At 40.4% G+C, this 23,702-nt stretch overlaps 3 protein-coding genes across 6 annotated transcripts; 1 reads left to right on the top strand and 2 right to left on the bottom strand.

Moving 5' to 3' along the window:
- Positions 1 to 90: 90 nt before the first annotated feature.
- LOC115690156 (60S ribosomal protein L38) lies at positions 91 to 2,017 on the bottom strand. The gene is made up of 3 exons (XM_030616417.2): positions 1,956 to 2,017; positions 561 to 744; positions 91 to 380 (listed from the first exon to the last, which is right to left on the bottom strand). The coding sequence occupies exons 1-3, from the start codon at positions 1,956 to 1,958 to the stop codon at positions 358 to 360; spliced, it is 210 nt and encodes a 69-aa protein (XP_030472277.1). The 5' UTR covers positions 1,959 to 2,017; the 3' UTR covers positions 91 to 357.
- Positions 2,018 to 10,840: 8,823 nt separating this feature from the next.
- On the top strand, positions 10,841 to 15,312 carry LOC115690155 (calreticulin-3-like). 2 transcript variants are annotated; one of them, XM_030616416.2, is made up of 14 exons: positions 10,841 to 11,005; positions 11,495 to 11,602; positions 11,908 to 12,100; positions 12,640 to 12,898; positions 13,123 to 13,179; positions 13,273 to 13,320; positions 13,479 to 13,565; positions 13,649 to 13,706; positions 13,820 to 13,887; positions 13,985 to 14,077; positions 14,165 to 14,221; positions 14,313 to 14,408; positions 14,815 to 14,847; positions 15,035 to 15,312. In XM_030616416.2, exons 1-14 carry the CDS (start codon positions 10,870 to 10,872, stop codon positions 15,044 to 15,046), a joined length of 1,305 nt encoding a protein of 434 aa, XP_030472276.1. In that variant the 5' UTR covers positions 10,841 to 10,869; the 3' UTR covers positions 15,047 to 15,312. The 2 variants fall into 2 exon arrangements, with proteins under 2 accessions (XP_030472276.1, XP_056160067.1); XM_056304092.1 differs by lacking the exon at positions 14,815 to 14,847.
- Positions 15,313 to 16,840: 1,528 nt separating this feature from the next.
- LOC115690158 (uncharacterized) lies at positions 16,841 to 22,951 on the bottom strand. 3 transcript variants are annotated; one of them, XM_030616418.2, is made up of 13 exons: positions 22,753 to 22,948; positions 22,534 to 22,586; positions 21,982 to 22,150; positions 21,836 to 21,899; positions 21,467 to 21,546; positions 20,721 to 20,874; positions 20,415 to 20,476; positions 20,240 to 20,302; positions 19,442 to 19,500; positions 19,041 to 19,122; positions 18,645 to 18,691; positions 18,296 to 18,541; positions 16,841 to 17,110 (listed from the first exon to the last, which is right to left on the bottom strand). In XM_030616418.2, the coding sequence occupies exons 1-13, from the start codon at positions 22,897 to 22,899 to the stop codon at positions 17,092 to 17,094; spliced, it is 1,245 nt and encodes a 414-aa protein (XP_030472278.1). In that variant the 5' UTR covers positions 22,900 to 22,948; the 3' UTR covers positions 16,841 to 17,091. The 3 variants fall into 3 exon arrangements, with proteins under 3 accessions (XP_030472278.1, XP_056160061.1, XP_056160062.1); XM_056304086.1 differs by lacking the exons at positions 16,841 to 17,110; positions 18,296 to 18,541; positions 18,645 to 18,691 and adding an exon at positions 19,267 to 19,315 and having other exon boundaries at positions 19,040 to 19,122; positions 22,753 to 22,951; XM_056304087.1 differs by lacking the exons at positions 16,841 to 17,110; positions 18,296 to 18,541; positions 18,645 to 18,691 and adding an exon at positions 19,267 to 19,312 and having other exon boundaries at positions 19,040 to 19,122; positions 22,753 to 22,951.
- Positions 22,952 to 23,702: the final 751 nt, after the last annotated feature.

Here is a 23,702-nt window from a genome sequence, read left to right as displayed (position 1 = left end):
ACTGCTTGATCAAGAATCCCTTTAAACCCCATCAAATGTTTTATTTGTATTCCACCATCAAATGTTTGTTCACGGGTGAAATCAAAAAAATTCCAAAGCAAGCATAGCACCACAAAACTCAATAACCCGAGTAACCTCCCACAAAATTTCCAAGCATAGCTTCACCCCGCGCAAAACAAATGGAGTTTCCATTGATCAGATAAAAGCCAAAACCGAAAACTTGATTCAGTCTAGAATAGAACTACACTGAGCAATCCATATAACAGTCAAAATCGTAAAAACAATGATCGAAACGGTTTAAAACACGATTCCTCGGTATTCTCTGAGCTCTCCCGCGAAACGCAAACCCGTATGCGTTCAAAGGTCTTGCACGCTCAAACCTACAGAAATGAAAACAAATCGAGGGGTGGGTCATCAAAGGTGCCACAGAGAATGAAAAGAAGAATGTTGCAACTCATGTCATCACATCCTGTCGGTAGGTGCACCACGAGGCATCTCGAGCCAACTTCTCATGCATTTGCCATGAACATATTATAGATTGTACAAGCACGGTTAAGCACCTGGAGGGAGGGATTGCTTCAACTTATCGGCCTTCTCAGAGTCGAACACACACAGCGTGTACAGGTACTTGGAGCAGCGAACCTTAAACTTGACAACATCCTTGCTCCTCTTGATTTTGACAGACCGAGCATCCTTCCTCCTTGCAGTGAGGAGAAAATCCTTGATCTCGTGGATTTGCTTCGGCTGTTTGTCAAAATTTGTAAAAGGACATTTAAGTTCCAGGTGCATCAAAGATATCAAATAATTTGCACAAAAAAAGAAAGGCCTGTACAAATCTACAGAATCAACACAACCATGAAGAGAGCAGTTTTTGGCCATTCATCAAAGAACAAGAAGAAATATATTTAACCAAATTTGTGAAAGCCAAAAGCAAGCAAACAATCAAGTTTTCTGATGGAATGGGGAGCCATATCAGATACCATAACCCTTTCATCACGAGCACATACATATAAACATTTGATTGCGCCGGACTCACTAAACAGGACCCTTATGCAGGTTTTAAACTTAAAAGGGCACAAGCAAAACACAATCTCTAGCTGGGCATGTCTACATCTATACATCACTGCAGTAGACTGCATGATAGCTTTGTCTAAATAAATCCCATCGTGTGCTCCTAGATATACAACATTTGACGCGCCAAAATTCGCTAACTGAGGGCACGGGGAGCCATATCAAATACCATAACCTTTTTATCACGAGCACGTACATATATAACATTTGATGGCGCTGGACTCACTAAACAGGACCCATATGCAGGTTTAAACTTAAAAAGGCAAGGGCTAAACACAATCTATACTCGGGCATGTCTACATCTACACATCACTGCAGTGGACTGCATGATAGCTTTGTCTAAATAAATCCCATCATGTGCTGCTAGATACACAACATTCCACACTCACAGGAGCCACGTGCAAATTTAATCTCAAAACACCAAGGAACAAGCACCGTCTATAGCCCGGGGCATGTCCGCATCCATACACCACAGCAGCAGTAAATTGAGGCCTACATGCAGCTTTGAACATTGTTGGGTCCTTTAAGTCGCAAAGCAATACCGAAGACCCAATTTTTTTTTTCTCTGGCTCGAGAACAGGAAGATAAATAAAGAATCTCCACCACCATCACAGTAGAACCAAAGTCCCCGTCTGCCAAAGAACAAGATGGCCCATGACATTTAGACACCAAAAGAACAGAATCCCGGGATCCACAGCTCGAGCTCACACGTGAAGAACACGAGATAGAAAATTCGTCGAACAGATCGCTCATCAATCATCCTTCAGGAGATCGAAACACAAGAAAGATCACAACTTTACATATACACAACATCTTCACGACCACGCATACTAGGAGTGCACAAAAGCATCATGAGCTCTTCCTGGAGGAGGAGGCGTACTTACCATGGTTGCTCTGACGGCCGGAGCACCAGGGGAGGTTGCAGAGCAGCGGGGAGAGGGAAGTGACGAAGAGAGAGAGGAACCCTGATGGATGATGGTTTATATGTAACCATACGAAAACCCTAATGGGCTTGATGGGCCGAAACTCGCGGAGCTGAGTTGGGCCTCGAGCCCACCAAGTTGGGCCGCACGATTAGTTTGGCGAATGAAAAATGGCCTGCAAAAAGCATGCAAACCTAGGACCATGAAGATGGTCACTTTATATACGTGTGTATGGGAAAATGACACAAATAGTCTACGAAGTTTGACCTAATGTGCAATATGATCCCTGAATTTTTAATTTATTCGATGTGGTACTTGAAATTTTGGTACATTTTTAATTTAACCATGGGATTATATGAAAATATTCAATGTTTGTGTTTAAACTTGAATTAATGGAAGGACGACATTGAATATTTTCTTTAAAGTTTAGGGTTTAAATTGAACATGTACCAAAAGTTCAGGGACCACATTGAACAAATTATAGGTCTAGGAATCATATTATTAAAAATTATCCACGTCAACGCCAGCAGTGTCACGTAGGTCGCCCGACATCCACATCAGCAATATCCGGCCAAAATTAATCGAAATGACTGAATTGGCACTATATCAAAAGGTTTAGGACTAAATTGGCACAAAAAAGAAGATTTATGACTAAATTGGCATCAATGTAATAGATTTAAAACTTTTCTTACGTTTTTCCCCCTCCATGCACAGTAGTCATGGCGGCGCACATACCTTGTCGCCCAAATTATAGAGCTCGTCGCCCATTGTTACGCCTTGGAGATCATCACGTCGACACCCACTAGCTTGTACAACTTTGCAGCGTCGTCGGCGGTTTTTAGTTTCCTCGAAGTGCTTCAGGAATGCATGTGTAATGTTCACATCCAGACCCCACCCTTCATCTTCAGCTACAGCAATACTACAATCAAGTGCTCCATGGCCTTGGACGAATGGTGTCCAATGCTCCTCCAAATTGGCCTCATGGAATAGTCTCGACGCCTCTTCTAGCATGGCCATGCTCTAGGCTTTCTAGATAAGCCATATCGGGACCGTATAAAGTAAAAAGATTGGTTCCATTTGCGACTTGGTAGAAGGTCTAATTGTATACCGTCGTTCTACATGACACGATCGGCTATCCACCTCATTTGAAACTCTCAACTCCTCTTGAAACATTCCCAAACATCTTTCTGGTATAAGTTCTCGCCGTTTCCTCTTTCATAGGGTAATAGGTTAAGAAAAAGGGCTTTGAATTCATGGTCTCGAAACTTTTCTCTTTTCCTCTATTATATTTGCGATTCCTATTTTCAGTAATTTTCCTAATCTTCGATATGGGTTACAATTCTACGATAAAAAAAAAAAAAAAAAGATTGGCGAGTTTGTTATGACGTGGATGCCCTGATCGATCTCATTGACATGGAAAAATATAAATAATATGTTTGGATTTTTATATGAAGAACGGAGTTAACGAAAGAATTTGATCGAAAAATTGGAGACTTGGAAAGGAGAGTCAACTGAAGAGCATGCTGTCCTCCTTCCTGGAACTTTGCCCTCCTTCTTTCCTGGTAGTTATTTCTTTTTTTTTTCTTTTTCTCATCCCATTTTTTGGTCACTAGCCCAAACTGCAATCCGTCTGACGTGGCATCCAATGATTTACGATTGTACCCTTGAACTCTACCCAACCTCTACTTAGACTTACCACAAAGTATGGGCACCCGTGGTAATTTCCTCCCCAAAGCCAAATATCATAATTATTGGTTCAATGGAATTAAGAGCAATTACGTGAAGGTCGCATAAACTTTTTGTGACTTGCGTACTCATCCTATTGCATGTAGCATAAGCACACACTCACTAATTTAAAAAATATTTTTTTAAAAATGATCGCTTGCATTATTTACAAAAATAAATTAGAGAAAAATATTCTCATCGTTTACGAAAATATTTAGACATAAATTGTTATCGATAATGAAAAGAATTTCCACTGACTAATTATTTCAGATGAGTATAAGCGATTATTTTTTGAAAAATAGTTTCCAAATATCCATTTTCCGCAAAATAAACGGAAGCCAAATATAGATATACTTAAAAAAACGCATAAGATGTTAAGTACATTTCGATTGTGTTGTAAATGGGATTCAAACTCGTCTGTTAATATGAAACATAGAACTCATTCAAATCCTACAAAGGGTCGTATCGGGGTCGAGGCAAAGCGACAAAATGATATTAAATCCAACATGCTTCATCTCGATGAATCAAGCGTGCTAATTTGATTGATCATGTCATCTTTATGTGTGTTATGAATTTATATAACCACATTGATGCTAATAAACTTACTTTGTTTCGTATACTAAACAATGTTTTTAACTCAAATTTCCAATTTCAAAACCATCAACTGCAATTAATATTTTTCTTCTTCTATTGATAAGAGTAAAGAGGGACAGCCACCGTAGCTACCTCTCTATCACAAGTATCCCACACCCAATACAAGTTGTCCAGTTGGTGACATGACCGCTCATTCCACATGTGGCTAGACCCATCAAATGGGTAGGTCCGGTTTGGTTTGGGTCGAATCGAAATTGATTTGACCCAAATTGACCCATTTGATCAATTTCTGTGCAATACAAATATAATGATTCATACCCGATCTGACCTATATTGCTACATATTAAACTCAATCTAAGAAAACTCATATATAAATTGATGTGAGAGCGCAGAGTGACCGAGCGCAAAATCGAGTCAAAACAAAAGAGTCATAAAGATTGCTCAAGTATAAGTAAGTTATGAACCCATTTGATACCAATATTATTTTGGACTTTACAATCTAGATTCATTTATGATTCATTTACTCGATATAACTAACCCATATGACAACCTAGCCATCAAACATGAGTTAAGAAATGAGTTTATGACCTGTTTTAACCGGCCTACTTGCAGCTCACGAATTTGATAAACTTGTTGTAGCGATCATACATGTGCGCTAGAAGTCAAAAAGTCTTTTCTCCGCAAGAGGTGGCAAATTGGCTAGAGTTCACACACGAGACGGTTCAAAACTGTGACACCGTTTGCATCATTTACATCTAATAAAATGTTTGATCTTTCGCGTAAACTTAAATGTGCCATTTTTCAACTAAACATTACCATTTCACTGCTTCGTGGGTATTCATGCAGGTAGTGCATATGCATAGGTTGTGGCTTATGATTTCGACGTGAATTTTATGCATGTGCGACCTTGAAAACCACATGTGGTCTTCTTCAAATACAATTTAAGCTCGTCCCATGATGCATAGGTATACCACTAGTGCGTACGACAGTAAGCGGGTTAGGATTAATTTCAAGGGGAATTATATGCATTTCATGAACATTAAAAGAAGAATACATTTTTAAAAAAAATTAATCCCTTCACGATGCATGGTAGTGTTGATACAGATGAAATAAGAACGATAGAATTAACAAAAAGTAAATTAGATGACCGAGTAAGTCTCGAAGTTTCTAGAGCTTCAGGATTTCATGAATACTCTCGAATAATTAGATGGGCTACTAGTAGCTCGATTCATCTCGTTACCATGATTAATTAACAAGAAGTGAAGTGAGAAAATTTGTACATGATACCGATGATTTCTATTTTGTTGGAGGTGTGCCCTGCCTAGAGGTTTTGCTTCTGCCTTCCTCCTTGATTTGGTCGTAGCCGGAGAAACCGTCCATAAAAGAGAAGAGTTCAGAATCGATCATGCTATCCACCAAGACATCAATGTGTGGAAGTAGGAAATCATTCTTCGGGCTAGCTCGATTTAAGTCCCGATAATCAACATAGGCCCTGACTCGACCGTCCTTCTTCGTCATGGGATAATGTGTGCAATCCAATCCGAGTATTGCGAGACTTCGATGAAGCCGAAGGTGTGAGAAAAAAATGATTCCTGTAAAACCTGACGGGCTTCATGCGACTCGCTGGGGTGAGAGTTGGGTTCCATGGGCTTGTGCTTTGGACAGTTTTCTCAGAGCTAAGCTCTTTGCAAAAACGTTGTGCTTATGTTCGGTTGTTGACTTCGATTCCTTCTCCAAAATGGTGGTTTCCTAGGCCGACTCGTCGGAGTCATTGTCCGGCGCAGGTTATACCGTTCCCGATCGTCTTACAGGCGATATCGGGAACACGTACAACCTTACACGATTCACGTACCGTCGATTCCACCTTGCATTTGAAATGTACCCTACGATTCTCATTGCATTTATTAGAGCGAAAGCAAGCAGTCGGGGCGCAAAATCTATACTGCCGCAAGGCTCGAGACGGAGAAACGTAAATAGGAAAAAACACGGACAACCTAGGACCATGAAGATGGTCGATACCATTGGGATTAGGAAGGCGTTGCCACAATACTCCAATGAAGTTAAAAAAAAAAAAAAGAAGGGATAAGTACATTGAAAGTTATAAAACTTGTCACGAAAATACAATTGAGTCCCAAAACTTTCAAAAGGTGCCATTAAGTCCTAAAACTTGTTGCGAAAGTACAATTAAGTCCTAAAACTTGTCAAATTGGTTCAATTAAGTTCGATCCCTCGATTGCACTTTTCGAAAGTTGTAGAACTCGATTTCGCTTTCATGACAAGTTTTTCCGGACTCGATTGCACTTTCTGAAAGTTTTAGGAATCAGTTGCACTCTCGTGACAAGTCTGAGGACTTGCACCTTTGCGACAGGTCTGGAAACTTCCGACACACTTATTCCTTAGAAAAATGTCGTGCAATTTCTCGATCCTTAAATCTTGGCGAAAATTTTCACCAATCGGATTTCGATCTTCCACTACAATACTATTTGTAGAGAGAGAAAATCCGGGTCAGCGGTCAAGCTGCGTGTGCTTTGGGTTCGGGGCAAGACAAGGGGGGCTAGAAGAATGGGACATGGGGTGGGGTCCGCCCCCCGTAGACTTGGACACGGGGGAGTCAACGGGAAGAGTCAAGGTCTCCTCTCTTCGCTGCTGTCCTTCCGCCCGGACCATTTTGCCCTCCCCCTTCCCTCGTATTCACGCGTCCGACCCCCGCTCACGGGGGGTCGCCCGACCCGAACCGGCGATCCGTCCGACGTGGCGGGCGGCGATTTACGATTGCGCCCCTTGAGCTACGCTCGCCGCAATGTGTGCGGACACGTGGCGATTTCTTTTTGGTGATGCCAATGTCATAATTGTTGGGTTCAATGGAGTACGAGCAATTACTTGGAAAGTCATCTTAGGCACATACTCGATTTCTCAATGTGGATATGCTTCGTGAAACGCATAAAATGCCGTGCCATTTTCGACTCGCGACATTGCGCTATGTAAACCGGGATTCGGACTCGTCACGTGATTTGAAATCCGAAACCCATGTAAATCCTGTGAGGGTCGGATCGGGTTCGAGATTGAGTGATGAAATCATATTAAATTTAACTTGCTTCGATCTCTATGAATCAAGCGCACTAATTTCATTGATCATATCATCTTATGTACTTCATAAAATACACAACTACGTGATGTTAACAATGAACTTCGTTTCACATACTAAACGGCAACGTTAAGTCAAAATTTCCCATTTCAAAACAATCAACTACAAATAATACTTTTTTTTTGGGTCTGTTCATCGTAAATAGATTCATTGTTCTTAATTGCACGAAGGGATATGCCGAGGGCAGGGGCCACTGACCGGAGTGAAGTCGTACCAAGGTAGCCATATTGGAAGCTGCAGCTGGATCTAGAAGAAAATAGACGCCACCGCAGTAGCTACTCCTCTATCATAAGTGTCCCATACTCAATACGAAATGTCCAGTTAGTAACATATCTAATCATTCCACCCGCGGCTCGAAAATCCGAGGTCGATGAACTTGTTGCGGCAATCGCATATGTGTGCTAGAAGTCAGAAAGTCTTTCCTCCACACAAAGTTGCAAATCGGCTAGAGCCCAAGCACGACTGCAATATTGCTTGTATCATTATATCTAAATCAATGTCCGATCTTTTACGAAAATTGATGTGTTATTTTTTTCAACCAAACATTATCATTTCACTGATACACGTGGTTACTTTTATGATATCAACGTGAATCATGTGCATGTGTGATCTTTAAATAAAATGCGCTGTCTTCTTTGATTGAAATGTAATTTTATCCCATGATGCATAGGCATACCACTAGTAATGTGTATGAAAGGATGCGGATTACGATTTCATTGTGAATTATGTGCAATTTATGATCTTTAAAAGAAGCATAGAATACAAAAATGCCCTTGCGGTGCATGGTGGTGTTGATACAAATGAAATAAAGAAGGATAGAATAGAGGCCTGAGGGAGGGAGGGAGGGGGCTTTTACGGGAAAAGTATCAAAAAAGATTCATGAGCACTCCTGAATATTGTCATGGGTGTCAAGGAAAGCGTACACTTGTATTCTAGAGATTCGTATAGTTCATTTATGAATAATTTGTTGCGGGGTTTGGTACCCCGAGCTTGTCATTTATAGAATTGATATTCGGACTTTTTCTCTTGATTGTTATCTTCAAAGCAACATATTATAGGATAGTGTTCAAGATTAGTAATCCTCCCGACTACACAATTGATAACATGTGCATACATCCATCTCCCACCATAAACATATGTGGTTCTAGGGTTGATGACGACCCATCCGTGCTAAATGGCATCCTTCAGATGTCGAGCATTTCCTCGAAAACCTAGGTTTCCTAGTCCAAAACTATTGCCAGGCGAAATAGCAAAGTCGTTGACGCCGGTAGAGGCCGGTAGAGGAGTAGTTCAAGGGCATAATTGTAAAAGCACAATTGCCACGCCGATTCGACCGCAGTCTGTTTCCAAGAAATTGTTTTTTTTTAACCTTCTTTTTTAATTCAAATTGTTTTTATGTCGGCCAAAGATAGATAGTGCTGATTTATAGCAGCTTTGAAGTAGACATGGCCACGGGCTGGTTTTGGCCCGAACCGGCCTAATAATTATGTAATTATGATTAGTTATTCCTTAGGAGAGCATATCGCGGGCCGAACCGAACCGCCCGTGGCCTATGGGCCCGTTCCTGCTCCAACAATTTTGGAACCGCCCGAACCGCCGGCCCAAAAAAAAAAAAAACTTTGATTACATTTTAAGTTCAAGCCCCATCTCTTTCTCTCTTTTTTTCCCCAAATTTGATTACAATGTACATTTTGATTACATTTTATATTGAATAATTCATTATTTCATAATTCGATAATTCATTATTTTTTTATTTCATAATTTATTTTTTTTAATTTTTATATTGGCCAGTTACGGAGCTTAGAATCGGAGCCGGCGGCGGTTGGATTTAGGACTCTACATCCGTTAGTGCTTTCTGAAGCTCATACATTTGCCATTAACCTAACCCTGACCGCCTGCCGGTGGATTCGAACTCAAAACCGCCCGGTTCCGAACCGTGGCAATGTCTATTTCGAAGTAATGTATATTCTGTATTGGATAAAATAGAAAAAAAAATATTTAAAAAAAAAAGAAAGGGAGAATTAATTAAAGGATGAGGGAAGAGAGAGAGAGAAGTGGAGGACGACCGGCCTTCGATTTGACTAGACAACGGAGCGACGTGATTGGTGGACGCTACGTGCTCCCTTCCTTCCCATTGGCTGAGGCGCCCTCCTTTCCCACGGATCAAGACCAAAACAAAGTCGAGTCAAAAAGTCAAACGCAAGACGGCACGACATGTATTTCCCGGGAAAACGAATGACGCGAAAACCATTTTTCTAAAAAATTAATTACGCCATTTATCAAAAGTGAATGAACGTGACGAAATTATTTAGATTCCAATTATTATCTTTTTAAATTATTCGTTTTTGGCGAAGCGAACGGATCATAAAATTCCGTCGGATCACGCGTACAACTTGTTCAGCGTGGCCATATTTTGTTTCTTTTTACTCGATTCACGGATGAGAAACTCTATGCATAATTGGTATAGAAAGTTTACTAAATTTGTCTAATATTGATGTCCTTTATTGTTATAATTCCAACTCCGCTCATCCTTGAGTTGTCTTTTGTTTCGATATATAGAGTTTCAGATTCGATAATGTTTAATGCCGGACATGCATAACTTTGTCGGCTGGAAGATGAAACTACGTGCAATGTTACCCGAGGTTGTAGAGGAGAGCGTATAAGCTATCGTGTTAGGAAGTCCGACCCAAAAATTTAAGCTAGTTGGTGGAGGGAGACTGCATGTATACATAAAAAAGATATACAAAACCCGGTAAATAAGAGACGCCGGATACTTTGATGGGGCACGTCGCAACGTTTTACCGCTCTATTTGTTTCGAGAAAATCGAATGATTTGCTTACCCTAAAAATGATCGTTCGAAATAATTAATTAGTGGAAAATGTTCACGATGGATGATAATTCATGTCTAAACGTTTTTTTATGGACGATGATAATATTTTTCGCCCTAAAAATGATCGTTTGAAATAATTAGTCAGTGGAAAATGTTCGCGATGGACGATAATTTATGTCCAAACGTTTTCACGGACGACGATAATATTTTTCACATGTTCATTTTTGTAAGCGATACAAGCAATCGTCTTTAGAAAAATATTTCCTTTCAAATTGTTTATTTTTCGCGAAACGCGCTAACCGTACGAATGGCCCAATTAATTATAGTAATTATTGGAATCGGAAACAAAAGGTGTCCCAAAAAAAACAAGGTTCGAGATTATAAACAATACAAAAAAAGCAGGCACGAATGTCGGGGGGGCCCGCGTGGCATTTTCGTGAATAAGAGGGAATGCGAGGTCGGAAGAGGAAAGACCGGCTCTTTTTAATAAGTGGGGAAGTGCCGAAGCCACTGGAAGGAAGCAGCAGAAGTAGTAGTAGAAGTCCCCCCGAGCTTCCACCACCACAGCGCCTCTCCATCAATGGCGGGGAGCGAGCGCAGGCACCCCTTCCTCCTTCCGCCGTCGCCGCTGCTCTGCATCGCCGCCGTCCTCCTCCTCCTTGCCTCCCTCGCCCGCCTCGCCCTGTCCGAGATCATCTTCGAGGAGCGCTTTCTGGGTACTCTCTCTTTCGTGCTCCCTTTCTTCTTGCTGTTCCTGCTGAGCTACCGCGTGTTTCTGCTGCTGCGCTTGTTGTTTTTTTCGATACCCGCGTGCTCAAATTTGCTCGGGAGGACAATCCCTTGAAGCGGCGGTCGAGAATGTTAAGCTTAGTTGATCCGTTTCTTCCCCATGCTTTTTCTTGAATTTTGTGCCTCTTATTTTGTTTGTGTTTTCCTTGGCTTTTCGATGAGTAAACTGTGTGGTGGGGAGATCGAAGTCGGCTTAGTTGTTGTCCATGGGAGCTTTTTTAAGCTTCTAGAGATGCGATTCATTATACCCATTTTGTTGGTGGAGAGTTTCTTCCTCGCGGACACTGTAATTCGATCTACTTCTTTAATGCTGTCGACGCTCTTGGTCCCAAGATCCTCAGTTCCTTAATTGCTTCGTGTAGTTTTTGATACTGTTTGAAAATTTGAATGATGTTTTTGGTTTTTTCGCAATGAAGATGGATGGAAGAGCCGTTGGGTGGTATCCGACTGGAAGAGGAGCGAAGGGAAGGCCGGGACATTCAAGCACACGGCCGGAAAGTGGCCTGGCGATCATGACGACAAAGGTTTTCGTCCTTCCTTTTTTCTTGATAAGATTATTTCTGTCTGTCTTTATTTTGTCAAAATATTCAATCACGCAAATCTTGGGAACCTTAGCGTATCTTGTTTCACAATTCGAAGTTCTCTTGATGTTAGCTAATTGCTTTGGTTATGGCCCGACTGCTTGCTAAGGCCTTCGTTTATGCATGACAAGTTGTAAGTTGTGCACGTGGTCTATTTGGCCAGATAAATGAAGTCTAAATCAATCTCTTGTGCCAGAATTGATGCTTGGCTGGTGTATATGATCTTCTGCGATCTCTTCGTCTTGCAGGTGTCCAGACTACTAAAGATGCGACGCACTCTGCGATGTCCGCGAAGCTGCCAGAGTTCAGCAACAAGGACAGGACTTTGGTTCTCCAATACTCTATTAAGTTTGAACAAGATATCGAGTGCGGTGGTGGTTACATAAAGCTTCTGTCTGGATTTGTCAATCAAAAGAAGTTTGGTGGGGACACTCCTTACAGGTTTGTTCTATTTTCTAGTAAGGCATCTGTCTGGTGCGTGCAAAAGCAACTCCTTTGGTTTTTGGTTTATCATATCAAGATTCTATGAGAATCTTCCGTTACGGTTTTCTTATCATCAAGTTCTGTTCTGAAATATAGACAACACGGAATTACCTAGGCACTTATGTTACAGATTTCCAAGGATAAGTTTCCTCTGCCCATGCTATCCGAGGATCGATCAAGGCTCGATAATTTGATTGGACTTTCAAGCACTCCACTACATTAAATGTCCCCCTTGCTTGAAGCCATGACTAGCTAGTATGACACCTTAAAAGAGAATAAGCTCACCCCGTGACCAAGATATAACCATTATATCTCTAGGCTTCTCCAGCTATATGCTTATAACCAGTTTCTTCCCCTGGACTCTAATTATATTTGATGTCTGTCTCTCACCTCGTGACGCTCATATTCGTTTTTTTATTTCCTTTTCCAGCATAATTATTGTGCAAAGATTCCATTTAACTCATCTTCATTTTTTTTTTCCAATTTTGGGTGTTCAGCCTAATGTTTGGACCAGATTTATGTGGTACCCAAACAAAGAAACTCCATGTCATTCTTTCCTACCAAGGACAAAATTACCCCATCAAGAAGGATTTGGAATGTGAAACGGACAAGTTGACTCATTTTTACACATTCGTCCTCAGGCCAGATGCTACTTATAGCATTCTGGTTGATAATCGAGAAAGAGATTCGGGAAGCATGTATACAGATTGGGATATCCTTCCTCCACGGAAAATCAAAGATGTCAAGGCTAAAAAGGTCTGCTCTTAGGCTGTGGTCTTCAAATATTTGATAGTTGGACCTGAACCATGATTTGATATGTCACTTTGTATCATGTTTTGTCTGTCTGAAGTCGTTTCACTTATTTTCTTCCTGTCGTTGTTGTAGATGCCTCAGCAAGATGTAGCTTAAACCTTTTCATCACATTAATTCTATCATATTTCATTTCTTATGAACATGACCTCACTGGCTGTCTATCACAGCCTGCAGACTGGGATGACAGAGAATACATTGAAGACCCTAATGAAGTCAAACCCGAGGTAGGCTGTTTCGATAACCACCAATAAAGAGTCCCTTCAGAAATTTCTCAAGAATTTTAATGAGTTATTGAGTTTTATTCTCACCATATACAGGGATATGATTCCATTCCTGCTGAGATTCCTGATCCAAAAGCTAAAGAGGTTAGTTTGTTTTTGTTAGAGAGTATGCTTTGAACATGGTAGCATCCACTTTTTCAGTTATTTTAGCTGCATCAGGAGACAGCTACTTTAGTTCTCTGGCTTTTCGCTTGATAGAACTTCCACTGCTGATGCTTACTTGTTAGCTCTATATCTTTTAGCCTGATAATTGGGATGAAGAACAGGATGGATTATGGAAACCACCAAAAGTACCAAATCCGGCCTTTAAAGGACCATGGAAGCGGAAGGTGCGACGATATGTAACTAAAATGAACAGAACCTTGACATTCAATACACTGTTGCAACTTCTGATCTTTTTCCTTTGCTCCAGAAAATAAAGAATCCCAATTATAAGGGAAAATGGAAGATCCCTTGGATCGACAATCCAGGTACCATCTCATTAGAGCCTGAGTCTTTTTGCAGCATTAATTCCTGTTAGAAATCTTAACTGTTGATCTGAGAAGATTGCTAGATAATAAACGGGTTACGTTCTTGTCTGCAGAGTTTGAGGATGACCCTGACCTTTATGTGATGAAGCCAATAAAATATGTAGGCATTGAGGTTTGGCAGGTAGGATTCGATAAGAACACATATTTGGGCTTCACCTTTTGAAGCTACAACTACATGCATGACTATTAGAATGAACTAATGTGCGTTTTGTGTGCAGGTAAAGGCAGGTTCAATATTCGACAATATCTTGATTTGTGATGATCCAGAATATGCGAAGCAAGTGGTGGAGGAAGTATTCGCCAATCGAGAGGTCTGGTCCTGCTCTTTGACTCCATTTAGCAATTTCCTAGACTAAAAAGATGTAAGCTAATTTAAGTGTTCCTCTTGTTTACTTTAGATTGAAAAGGAGGCCTTTGAAGAAGCAGAAAAAGTGAGGAAAGCACAAGAAGAAGAGGTGATTGGAGCGATTTATTAATCATATGTTTCGTCCCTCATTTTGGATTTCTTGAGATGATCTTCAAGTGGTGGATCTCTTATATATGCAGGAAGCTCGAAGAGCAAGGGAGGAGGGTGAAAGGAGACGACGCGAGAGGGGTCATGATCGACGATATCGTGATAGATACAGAGATAAATATAGAAGGGTTTGTATACCAGATCCTCGACTCTCTCTCTTGGTTGTATTTCTTTTCGTTGGATGCATCGACTTTTATTTAGTTCCTTTGGCCAGATATCTCTGGCAAGAATGGCATCTACTAAATTTAGCCTTTAAATTTGCCTTTACCGTCGCGTTGGATTCTGCTTGTCTCCCATGTTTCTTGGTATATTGGAGTAGTGATGAACTCGGAAATCTGTTGAAGCTCGTTAACGTAGTTTTACCTAGAAAAGAGATTACTTTTCTCCATAGGATAATGATTACTTTTCAAGTCGCTTATCTTCTGATAGAAAATGATTCTTGAACTTTTCCTGCTAAGGATGCATTCCATTATCATCACTCGTCTTGCATTTTTCCAAGCTCGTTTATTCTTACTGTGAAGTTCTCTTTTGCAGCATGATCGCCGTGACTACTTGGATGATTATCATGTAAGCAAACCTCTCTGCGATTTTCTGTTCTTGGATACCAAATGACTTGCATTGAAACATACTCGTCCTGCGTCTGATTTCATTTTGCTAAAAGATTTCTCTCGAGTTGGGGATGCTTCTCTCTCTCGCATCTAAATGTAAGTTGCAGTCTTGCTGATGTACATTACATGTCTCCTACTGGTTGCAGGACGAGCTTTGATGCTGTGACAAAGCCCATCTCCAGGGGTAATGAGGGAGTTTTGGCACCACCATCCACCCTCATCTGGAACTTTTGTGTTTCGACTCTTCGTAAGGCTAGAGTTTTGATTCAAGCTGTAGTTGTAACATGCAACATAATGGGCCGTTCCTGAACATTGTAATGAGTTCCCCCCAATTATTTCTGCATCGCCATGACTCTTGCTCCAGTCGAAGCTCAGACGTCGATCTGGGACTTCTAAATTTGGAATGGCGGGTGTAGTTTCTTGATGCTATCTGTGTTCTCTAGTTTTAATGTTTTCAAGAAGTGGAACTTCTTATGTGCCCACCAACTAGATCAATCTGGATATCCCCCACTTCCTCTTGGTCTTTCCTGGTATCATTGATTTGAAAAGTTGGACCTGTCTAAGATTCCACCATCGAAGGAAAAGAAGGGGCCAATGTCTATCTAAAACTAGAGTGCACGAAATAATGCAATCAATCGAACTTTTGCTATTTCCATGTAGGGGTCTTTGGCAGGTGTTGTCAACCATGACCGAGGTTTCTCTCTCTACATAATAGATTTTCCATTAGAGTTAATACTATGAAAAATCTCAAATTGATATATTTACAACAAATTTATTTCAAATTAATTATTTGTTTACCAAAAATAATAAAGTGGTATACCTGTGACAATTTTATTTTTCTTTTTTCGTTAAATTTTACCATCAAAATTTTTAGTTGAATGACACGTAGAAATTGATGGGTGTACCAGTTTGGGGTTTTATCCTTATTTGTCACATGTGTACTGATTTATGATTTTTCGAAGTATTAATCCAATTTAACGTAGGATAAATTTGTCATAAATATACCAGTTTGAGAGTTTTGGGTGGTAAAAAATTTAATGTCGAGTAAATTTATCACTTGTGTACTGGTTTGAGATTTTTGATGGTCAAAAAATTAATTTGAAATAAATTTTTCACAAATGTACCAGTTTGAGGATTTCGTGATAATAACCCTTTACATTAAGAACATGTATTGGAAAGTCGAAACATTGCTTTACATACCAATTGGGTAACTCTTTCGCTTATTAACTTTCGTGTAAAAGAGCAACAAATATCAATGTATCAACAAGATACCCTAAGTAATTATGAGCATATCAATAACTGGTAATTTGTCTATATGATACGTAAATTTCCTAGTAATGAGTAAATTTGAGTCTTCAACGAGCAACTTTTCCACATCGAAAGTAACTTCAATATAGAAAAGTCTTTCTATATATGTCATTAGAAAATCTCTATAAATACGGATCATGAGATTAATAATTGAGGGATCCAAAACGTGCACAATAGAAATTATCAGCTATAACCAGTAATTTGGCAGATTCTATCAGCTATTAAATTCACAGTTTTAATCAATCGCCCCGTTCCCAAAACGTCCATTGATTGCAGCCCACTATTCTTTTCACAGAAGTTTAACTACAGGTATTTGATGGGATCTTACAAAGCATATTTGATAAGCGTCTCGCAATTCGACCGACATTGGCATGCTTGATGCATTCGCTGGTCGTCACTTCGTAACCGCATAACATTATCTTGAGTATCACAAGCCAAAAAGAACATGATCTAACAAGCAACCTGAGGACAAAGGCCGAAATACCCATTTCCATCTTCTAACCTTCTAACGTTGCTGCAGGAAAAATTAGCTCGACTGTGCGTGTACTTCGTATATAAAGTTGAACCCTCAATTGGTTAAAATTGAGCACAAACAGACATAAGCAATCCAGTCTAAAGCTCAAAGGAGCAACATAACTCGAGGATGCAAACTCGGGTAACGGTACTTCCAGTAAGAAAATGCAGAGGTCAACCAGCAAATCTAAGTACAAAATACAAGTTACACAGCAAGCCAAAACTATACCTCCTAAGCATAAACTCCAAGACTCTTTCATATGAAGCAACCAAGATCATGTCAGAACATTTTTGGAACAAACAGTTATAGATAAGCTTGTCCTACAAGAGTTTCGTGATCTCTATGAAACCACATCATTTCCATCTTCATATCCATAATTTCCTAGTAGCGGTCACGACGCCTGAGGAAAATCGAAACACCAAGTAATCAAAATAGAGAAGAAATACACTCACCACTGTGCATTAAAACAAATACTGTTCATAAATAAGTTCGCATTGAACTTAAAGATGGTCATTTAACTATACTCGAGATAACAACACTTCCGAATCCGAGGCAGAGAGAGAACATATAGACACCAACAAGAAAATTATTTGCAATGGTTCCATCAGATTTAACCAGAAATCAAGGATTTCCACCCTTCTGTATTTCATCTCATCTCTTCTACGTTCTACAATCTTGCAAACTATAGTAAGAGACAAGATAATATTCTTAAGGGTTTTGTTCAAAGGTTATCTCAAGTCTCAAGGCAATCTTTCAACATACCTTCAGTACAGGAATGTATGTCTTCAAGGCATCGAAATTATCAAACCACATCAGAAGATATTATAATATTAAAAGTTACCCTTAAACATTTTAAAGCGTGTCAAACAAAGTTTAACTATGCCTGTAAGGGGCATGTTAACAATTTCCTGTTTCTACTACCAAGTCATTAAGGTCAGATTTAGACACAATCCACTCTGATCTACAACCAATGTCACTGCCCTTGCATTTCCATATTGTGGTTGCAACCTGCCACTCTTAGAAACGATCTTACTATGGAACACACAAGCAACAAATAAAACTACGTATCCAACAGAAGCAGCAGTGTCTCCCACTAGAATGGCCTTTATTCAGACAATTTGCAAGAATTTCCTTCCCAGCCAGTCCCAATCATTGATAAAGGAGGACATTAGTCAGACGCCAGTACTTGTACCCAAATCGAATATCTGTGACCACAAATTACCTATATGACTCTCCACCAAAACCACTCAGTTCCCACTAATCCCTATTTGATATCTGGTAACAAACAGAGAAGCTAACAATGCCCTTGATTAGCCAAGAAATGAAAGATGATGAGTCACTAAAGCATAGTTGCACGACCCCTTTATAGTCCCAAACTCTTCATACGAGCAATTCTTCAGCAGGCGAGAGGCTAACCTCCTGAACCTAGTGAAAACCCATCTTTTCATTCCATAGATCCACGCATAAACATGATGTTTGATTCATCCCGAAAAATATATGCACTAAAAGCTGAACACGAATTGAAAGATAAAGATTGGAGCAATAGAACCAAATTTTGTTTCCTTTTACACGGAAACAAATGTACCTGTGGCGGTCATAATCCCTAGAACGTTCCTGCGACCTTGATCGTGATCTGCGACGACTTCTGGAGTCATAGCTGCGGGTACGCTCTATATCTCGGTCACGTTCCCTTTCATATCCACGATCTCTCTCATGGTACCTATCACGATCCCGACTCCTACGATCATAATCCTTCCCTCTATCACGACTGTCCACTTGTTCTCGATCCTTACTTAATTCCCTATCACGATCCTTACTCCTTTCTTTTGATCTGCACAAAGAAAGTATATTTGCTTAGGATATTCATCTGACATAAAAAAGAAAAACCCACACACTCACATAGGTCAGCCAGCTGATGGAATACCGGAACATACCTTCTGTCATCATGGCGATCAACCTTACGGCTCTTGTTTCTCTCTTCCTGACAATAAAGTATAAAGAGCCACTCAGACTCACCACTAAAATCAATTAAACAAATGTCACACAGAGACTATCAAGTGGCAGGATGAGGTGAAAACCAAATCAGAGTCAGAGATGGTCACTACACCATCACATAATTAAAGCTCATCAAGCCCGTCATCTGACAACAGTTCAACCACTACAAGTCCTTAGTGCATTAGGAAGAAAATTTATGCTCGATGAAGTAACGAATAAGTGATGATGGATCCAATAAGCTCAAGAGGACCTATCTTTTTTTAATCTCCTATTGCAGAGAATACAAGACAAACAGAAGTACAAAAGTCATGTGACAAGAACCAGAATTATCTCACCTGTAGCTCTGCCAATTTATCACGAATTTGCATATAACCCAAATGAAGCTTCCCGCCAAAGTGATCCGCTAAACGACGGTCGCTGAAATAACACGAGGCATCAAAATAATTTGCTTAATCTAACACCAAAAGTGGTTAGATAGTTCACAGAATAAGAATAGTGCAGTTTTCTGATAACTTAGCTAACAGCATGATCTACAAGCATAAAACAGAAAAAAAGACGCACATTCTTTAGCTGGAAAAGTTATCCTCGTAATACTGGGCCCAAAAGCCTGCTGGTGACAAGGAGGGATAATTGTCGGGTCAAAAGCTGAAGCACTTAAAACCCAAAGACCAACTCTATGTTTCCCACGCACAATCTCTGAATTCTAGAGGGACTAGTAAAAACTCAAGATAAGTACCTGTCATAGACACTGAGGAATGCTCCACAAATGTCACAAACACGTAGCTTCTGGTCAGTCTGAAAAAAATTTGAAGAATGCAGTTACTAGTACGTTAGTTGAAGTATGAACAAAATGAATCAGCGTGAACTATTGATGCCCAAAAAGCAGGTAATGAATTGGAGCACCAATAGCAAGTTGGGGTAATTCTTCTGAAAAGATGAGCACAAATTGGAGAGAGGCATGCATATAATGCCGTGTAATGAAACTTGGAACTCTTTCTATTTTTAACATGAGGACAGGGAGCAACTATCAAACAGTAAGAAAGTATCATACGAAATGTATGTGCCTAAATTTAACTTTTATTCCTTACCAGACACGGACCCAACAGCAACAGAGACGACATCAAGGTAACAAAATCTTTACTTCCTCAATTTTTCTGGTTAGACATGTCATAAAAACTCCGAACAGAATTCTGGATGTGTTCAAAATGTTCAAATAATTAGCAGATACAAGACTTACAAGCATAGAAAGATAATGGGGACCATGTAGTAGCTAAGGGTACGCTGTCAAATTGATCACATTTCCTTAGTTCCGGTCCAATCTATTGAGCCAGAAGTTTTAATGAAGCAATTTGAGTAATGAATGAATATCAAGAAGTCAGGCTCATTTTCTTTCAGTCTCTCGTGCACGAGCAATTCAATCTGTTGAGTGCTTCAGGGTAGGTCAACAGTAGAGTGTACTTATTGCAATGCAATCCAAAAGAGAAGGAATGCATCACAAAAATAAACAACTCGATTTCAATAAAATTGCACTCACAATTCGCACATCTGCAGCAGTGTACTTAGTAGAATCCTGTGCAGGTTCCTGTCTGGCATGCAGCTGAGGCAAAAAATGAACTGTTAAATTCACTGAAGGATATAGACATAACAACAGTTATATGGTAAAACTGTCAAACAAATAAAAAAATCAGAAAAGAGATTTTGAGAAAAACCTTTTTAAGGGCTTCAGCCTCTTCCAATGCTTTTTGTGCTTCGTCCACCATACCTTGCTCACCTGAGTTAATGGAATTGGATTAAGATCATGAAGTGATGCAGCAAAGCTATGCACTGAAAGTTGAATCATATAGGTCTATCTTAAATTAAACACCGAGATGAAACAAAGATGCACTTCAATATGCAAACTGATAAAAATGAAAAGGTAACGCAATACTTAGCAGCAAAGTATCGTTTAGAAAATTTCCGCAACAAAATCTTAAATCTGAAAGAAAAATGTAACGAGCAATAGCTTCAAGACTAACCAAGATCCTCTGCTTTCTTCAGCTTCTCATTTATCATCTCTTGAGTGCGAGGATCGGGAGCAACTACTGGCAAGGGGGCCAAAGGTGGTGGGTTTGGTAGAGGTTGCGGTAAAGATGCCCTGTCTTTATTGAATGCATCCAAAAGAAGCATGGACTGTCAAAATCCACATACAAGTAACACATTCATCAAATTACCATCAGAACCAGGAATCAGTTCTTAATTGCATAAGTTATTGCCAATGTCATGTTGTTAACATTCCTATATCCCAAATAAAAAGGACTAATTCCAAAAAAAGGTACCAACTTACCTTGAGTGACAATTCTGGCCCGAACTTTTTTTGTCCCATTAAAAAACATCAACTTTAACTAGAGTCCCAAATCTAGCCTCCGTGAAGTGAAATTTTCAAATTGTTCAGGCAAATTTAGGATTTAAGTGAAAGTTGATGATTTTTTATGAAACAAAAAAAAATTCGGGCCAGACTTGTCACTCAAGGTAAAGTTGGTGCTTTTTTTTTGGAATTATGCCCAAATAAAAATGTATTCAAATTTCTCAGGCGTGATATCATACCAAAGATCATCTCTACTGGTATTTTAGGGCAATGGGGGAAAATAGGGGAAATGCAACAATAGGTGGAAAGTGCGGATCTTTGTGAGAACGGAGAGGAGGGAAAATTTGTATATTACCTTAATTTTCACCACCTCCCACTCCCAAACAAAGCCTAAAAGCTGAAGAAGCAACAGTTTACCTGCTTGTCCGCTCTTTTAGTTCTGAGTTCTTCAACAATTTCCAAAGCTCGAATCTTGAGATCTGTTTTGCCTTCAAGATCTGCAAGCAAATTGAGAGTAAGTGCATACTGCACTACCAATTCCAAATATGCATGAACCAAATGAAGCATGGAGGAAGTAAAACTCTTCAAGATTATTAACATCTTGGGTCCATTATATCCCTGCAAGAATTACCGCCTAATCCAGACCATGGTTCGAGCAAGTATCTAGGAAAGACGATTAACAATCATTTACGGTTTTCCATGCACCATGTCAACGAATTTCCAGTCAAAGCAGACATATTATAAGGAATGCTAGTCAAGAAGACAAGGAAGGCTTGCTAAACTAACCATGTTGGTCAGCTTCATTAAGCTTCTCCTTGATCTGCTTTGACAACTCAAGTATCTCGGGTGTCTGCATTTTTATTAAGACCATAATGTTAACCACTTCAAGGACGTGCAAACCAAGTATACCAATTGGAAGATTGAAGCAGCACCTGCGTAACCTCAGACACAGAGATGGCAATAGCAGCCTTCGCATCGTCCTCCTCTAGTCTCTTGAGAGCTCTAGCGATCTTTCTATCGCACTCGACGATGAGACGGTCTATGACATCCTCCAAATCCCGGTCATAATTATCGACGCCTTTTCCTTTGGCTTCTTCGTATCTGAAACGAGTCGTTAAGGCACACCAAATGCCAAGAGAACTCGGAAAGCTCTAGCGGCCAGAACATCCGACCCTTTCCTCTTCAAACGGTGGCGTTCGACAAAATGAAAAAGAAGCAGCATCACCCGAAAATCGTATCTTTCCACGCAACTTCATCACCTAATCCTAGCGCGGGATCCTAAAACCCCAGCCCAAAAGGGGAAGAAGGGTCTCTAGACCCACAACTACATATCAGAAAGAAACAAGACTCGGACTTCCATACCCACTTACCCTTCCCCGTCCCTCTCGACGTCAATCGCGTAACATTGTCGTTTACACACGCCAAAGCAGAAGGGCGCCGCAAGAACACGTAATGCAAGACATACGAACGAGCAAAGAGGATACTCTTTACGGAGCTGAAGCGAGTGGACCTTCGGGCAAGGCCCCATGTCCATTTTCTGAAACGGAAGAAAGACAAGAGAGAACATATAAAACCCGGAACGCTCGAACGGCAGCGCAACAAGGGACGGATCCACCATAGGCACCTCCGCGAAAGGAAAGGAAGAACAACAACAGAGCGCGAGAGAGAATCGAAGAGGGGGTGGGTGGGGGTTAGTATTGTACCGTGAGCTGGAAGAGCTCGTGGGGGCAGAGGCCGACGAGGAACATGCGGCAGACGTCGCGGTCGTAGTACTTGCGGTTGACCTCGCGGACGTCGCCGTTGCGGTTGGCGCCCATGAGCACGTCCAGCTGCTTCCGTATGGCGTCCATCGCTGCTGCGAGCTCGGGCCGCGCGCGACGCGGGAGCCAAACGCCAGAGGGAGAGGGAGAGGAAGGAAGGAAATGGGGGGAAAATTAGGGTTTTGCTGTTGTCGCCGAAGCTCTCTGGAGGAGGAGGAGGAGGAGAGAGATATGAGCGACGGGGGAAGAGAGAGAGAGAGAGATGCCGGGGACTGCAGGTGCTTTTGAGGCTTGCTTTTTTTTTTTCTTTTTTTTTTTTTAAGTTCTCGTTCCTAGAAAAATGCATGGTTTGAAAATTTAATTTTGAATTGGTATCGCGAAAAACTCCGAACTGATATATCTGTAACAAATTTACCGGGAACTATCAAAAATCCCAAACCGGTACGCCCGTAATAAATTGATCCCGGACTGATCTTTCGACCACCGAAAACCCCCGAACTGATACGCTCGTGACTGATTTACTCTCCGTTAAAGTGGATTAATGACGCGAAAAATCACGAATCGGTAAACATGGTAAAACCCCAAACTGGTACGCCCGTTTAACTGACACATGCTATCCAACTCAGCAATTTGGTATAAAATTTGATAGAAACTGACGGTTGGTAAATTTGTCATGGGTGTACTGGTTTGGGGTTTTTTGTGGTCGAAAAATTAGGTTTTGGTAAATTTATCACGGGTGTACCGGTTTAAGATTTTTCGTGATATTGTTATATCACTTAGAAAAATGAATAAATAAAAAATATTTTAGTCGTTTACGAAAATATTTAGACGTTGATAATGACGATATTTTTCATTAATTAATTATTTCAAACTACGTAAGTAATTATTTTTAA

This window comes from Syzygium oleosum, unplaced genomic scaffold, assembly GCF_021117445.2.
Source record: "Syzygium oleosum isolate NSW1041296 unplaced genomic scaffold, Sole_v2.1 Sole_v2.30, whole genome shotgun sequence".
Lineage (NCBI taxonomy): Eukaryota > Viridiplantae > Streptophyta > Magnoliopsida > Myrtales > Myrtaceae > Syzygium > Syzygium oleosum.
Note: the sequence above shows the minus strand (reverse complement) of the source record. Positions and strands in the feature narration are given on the sequence as shown.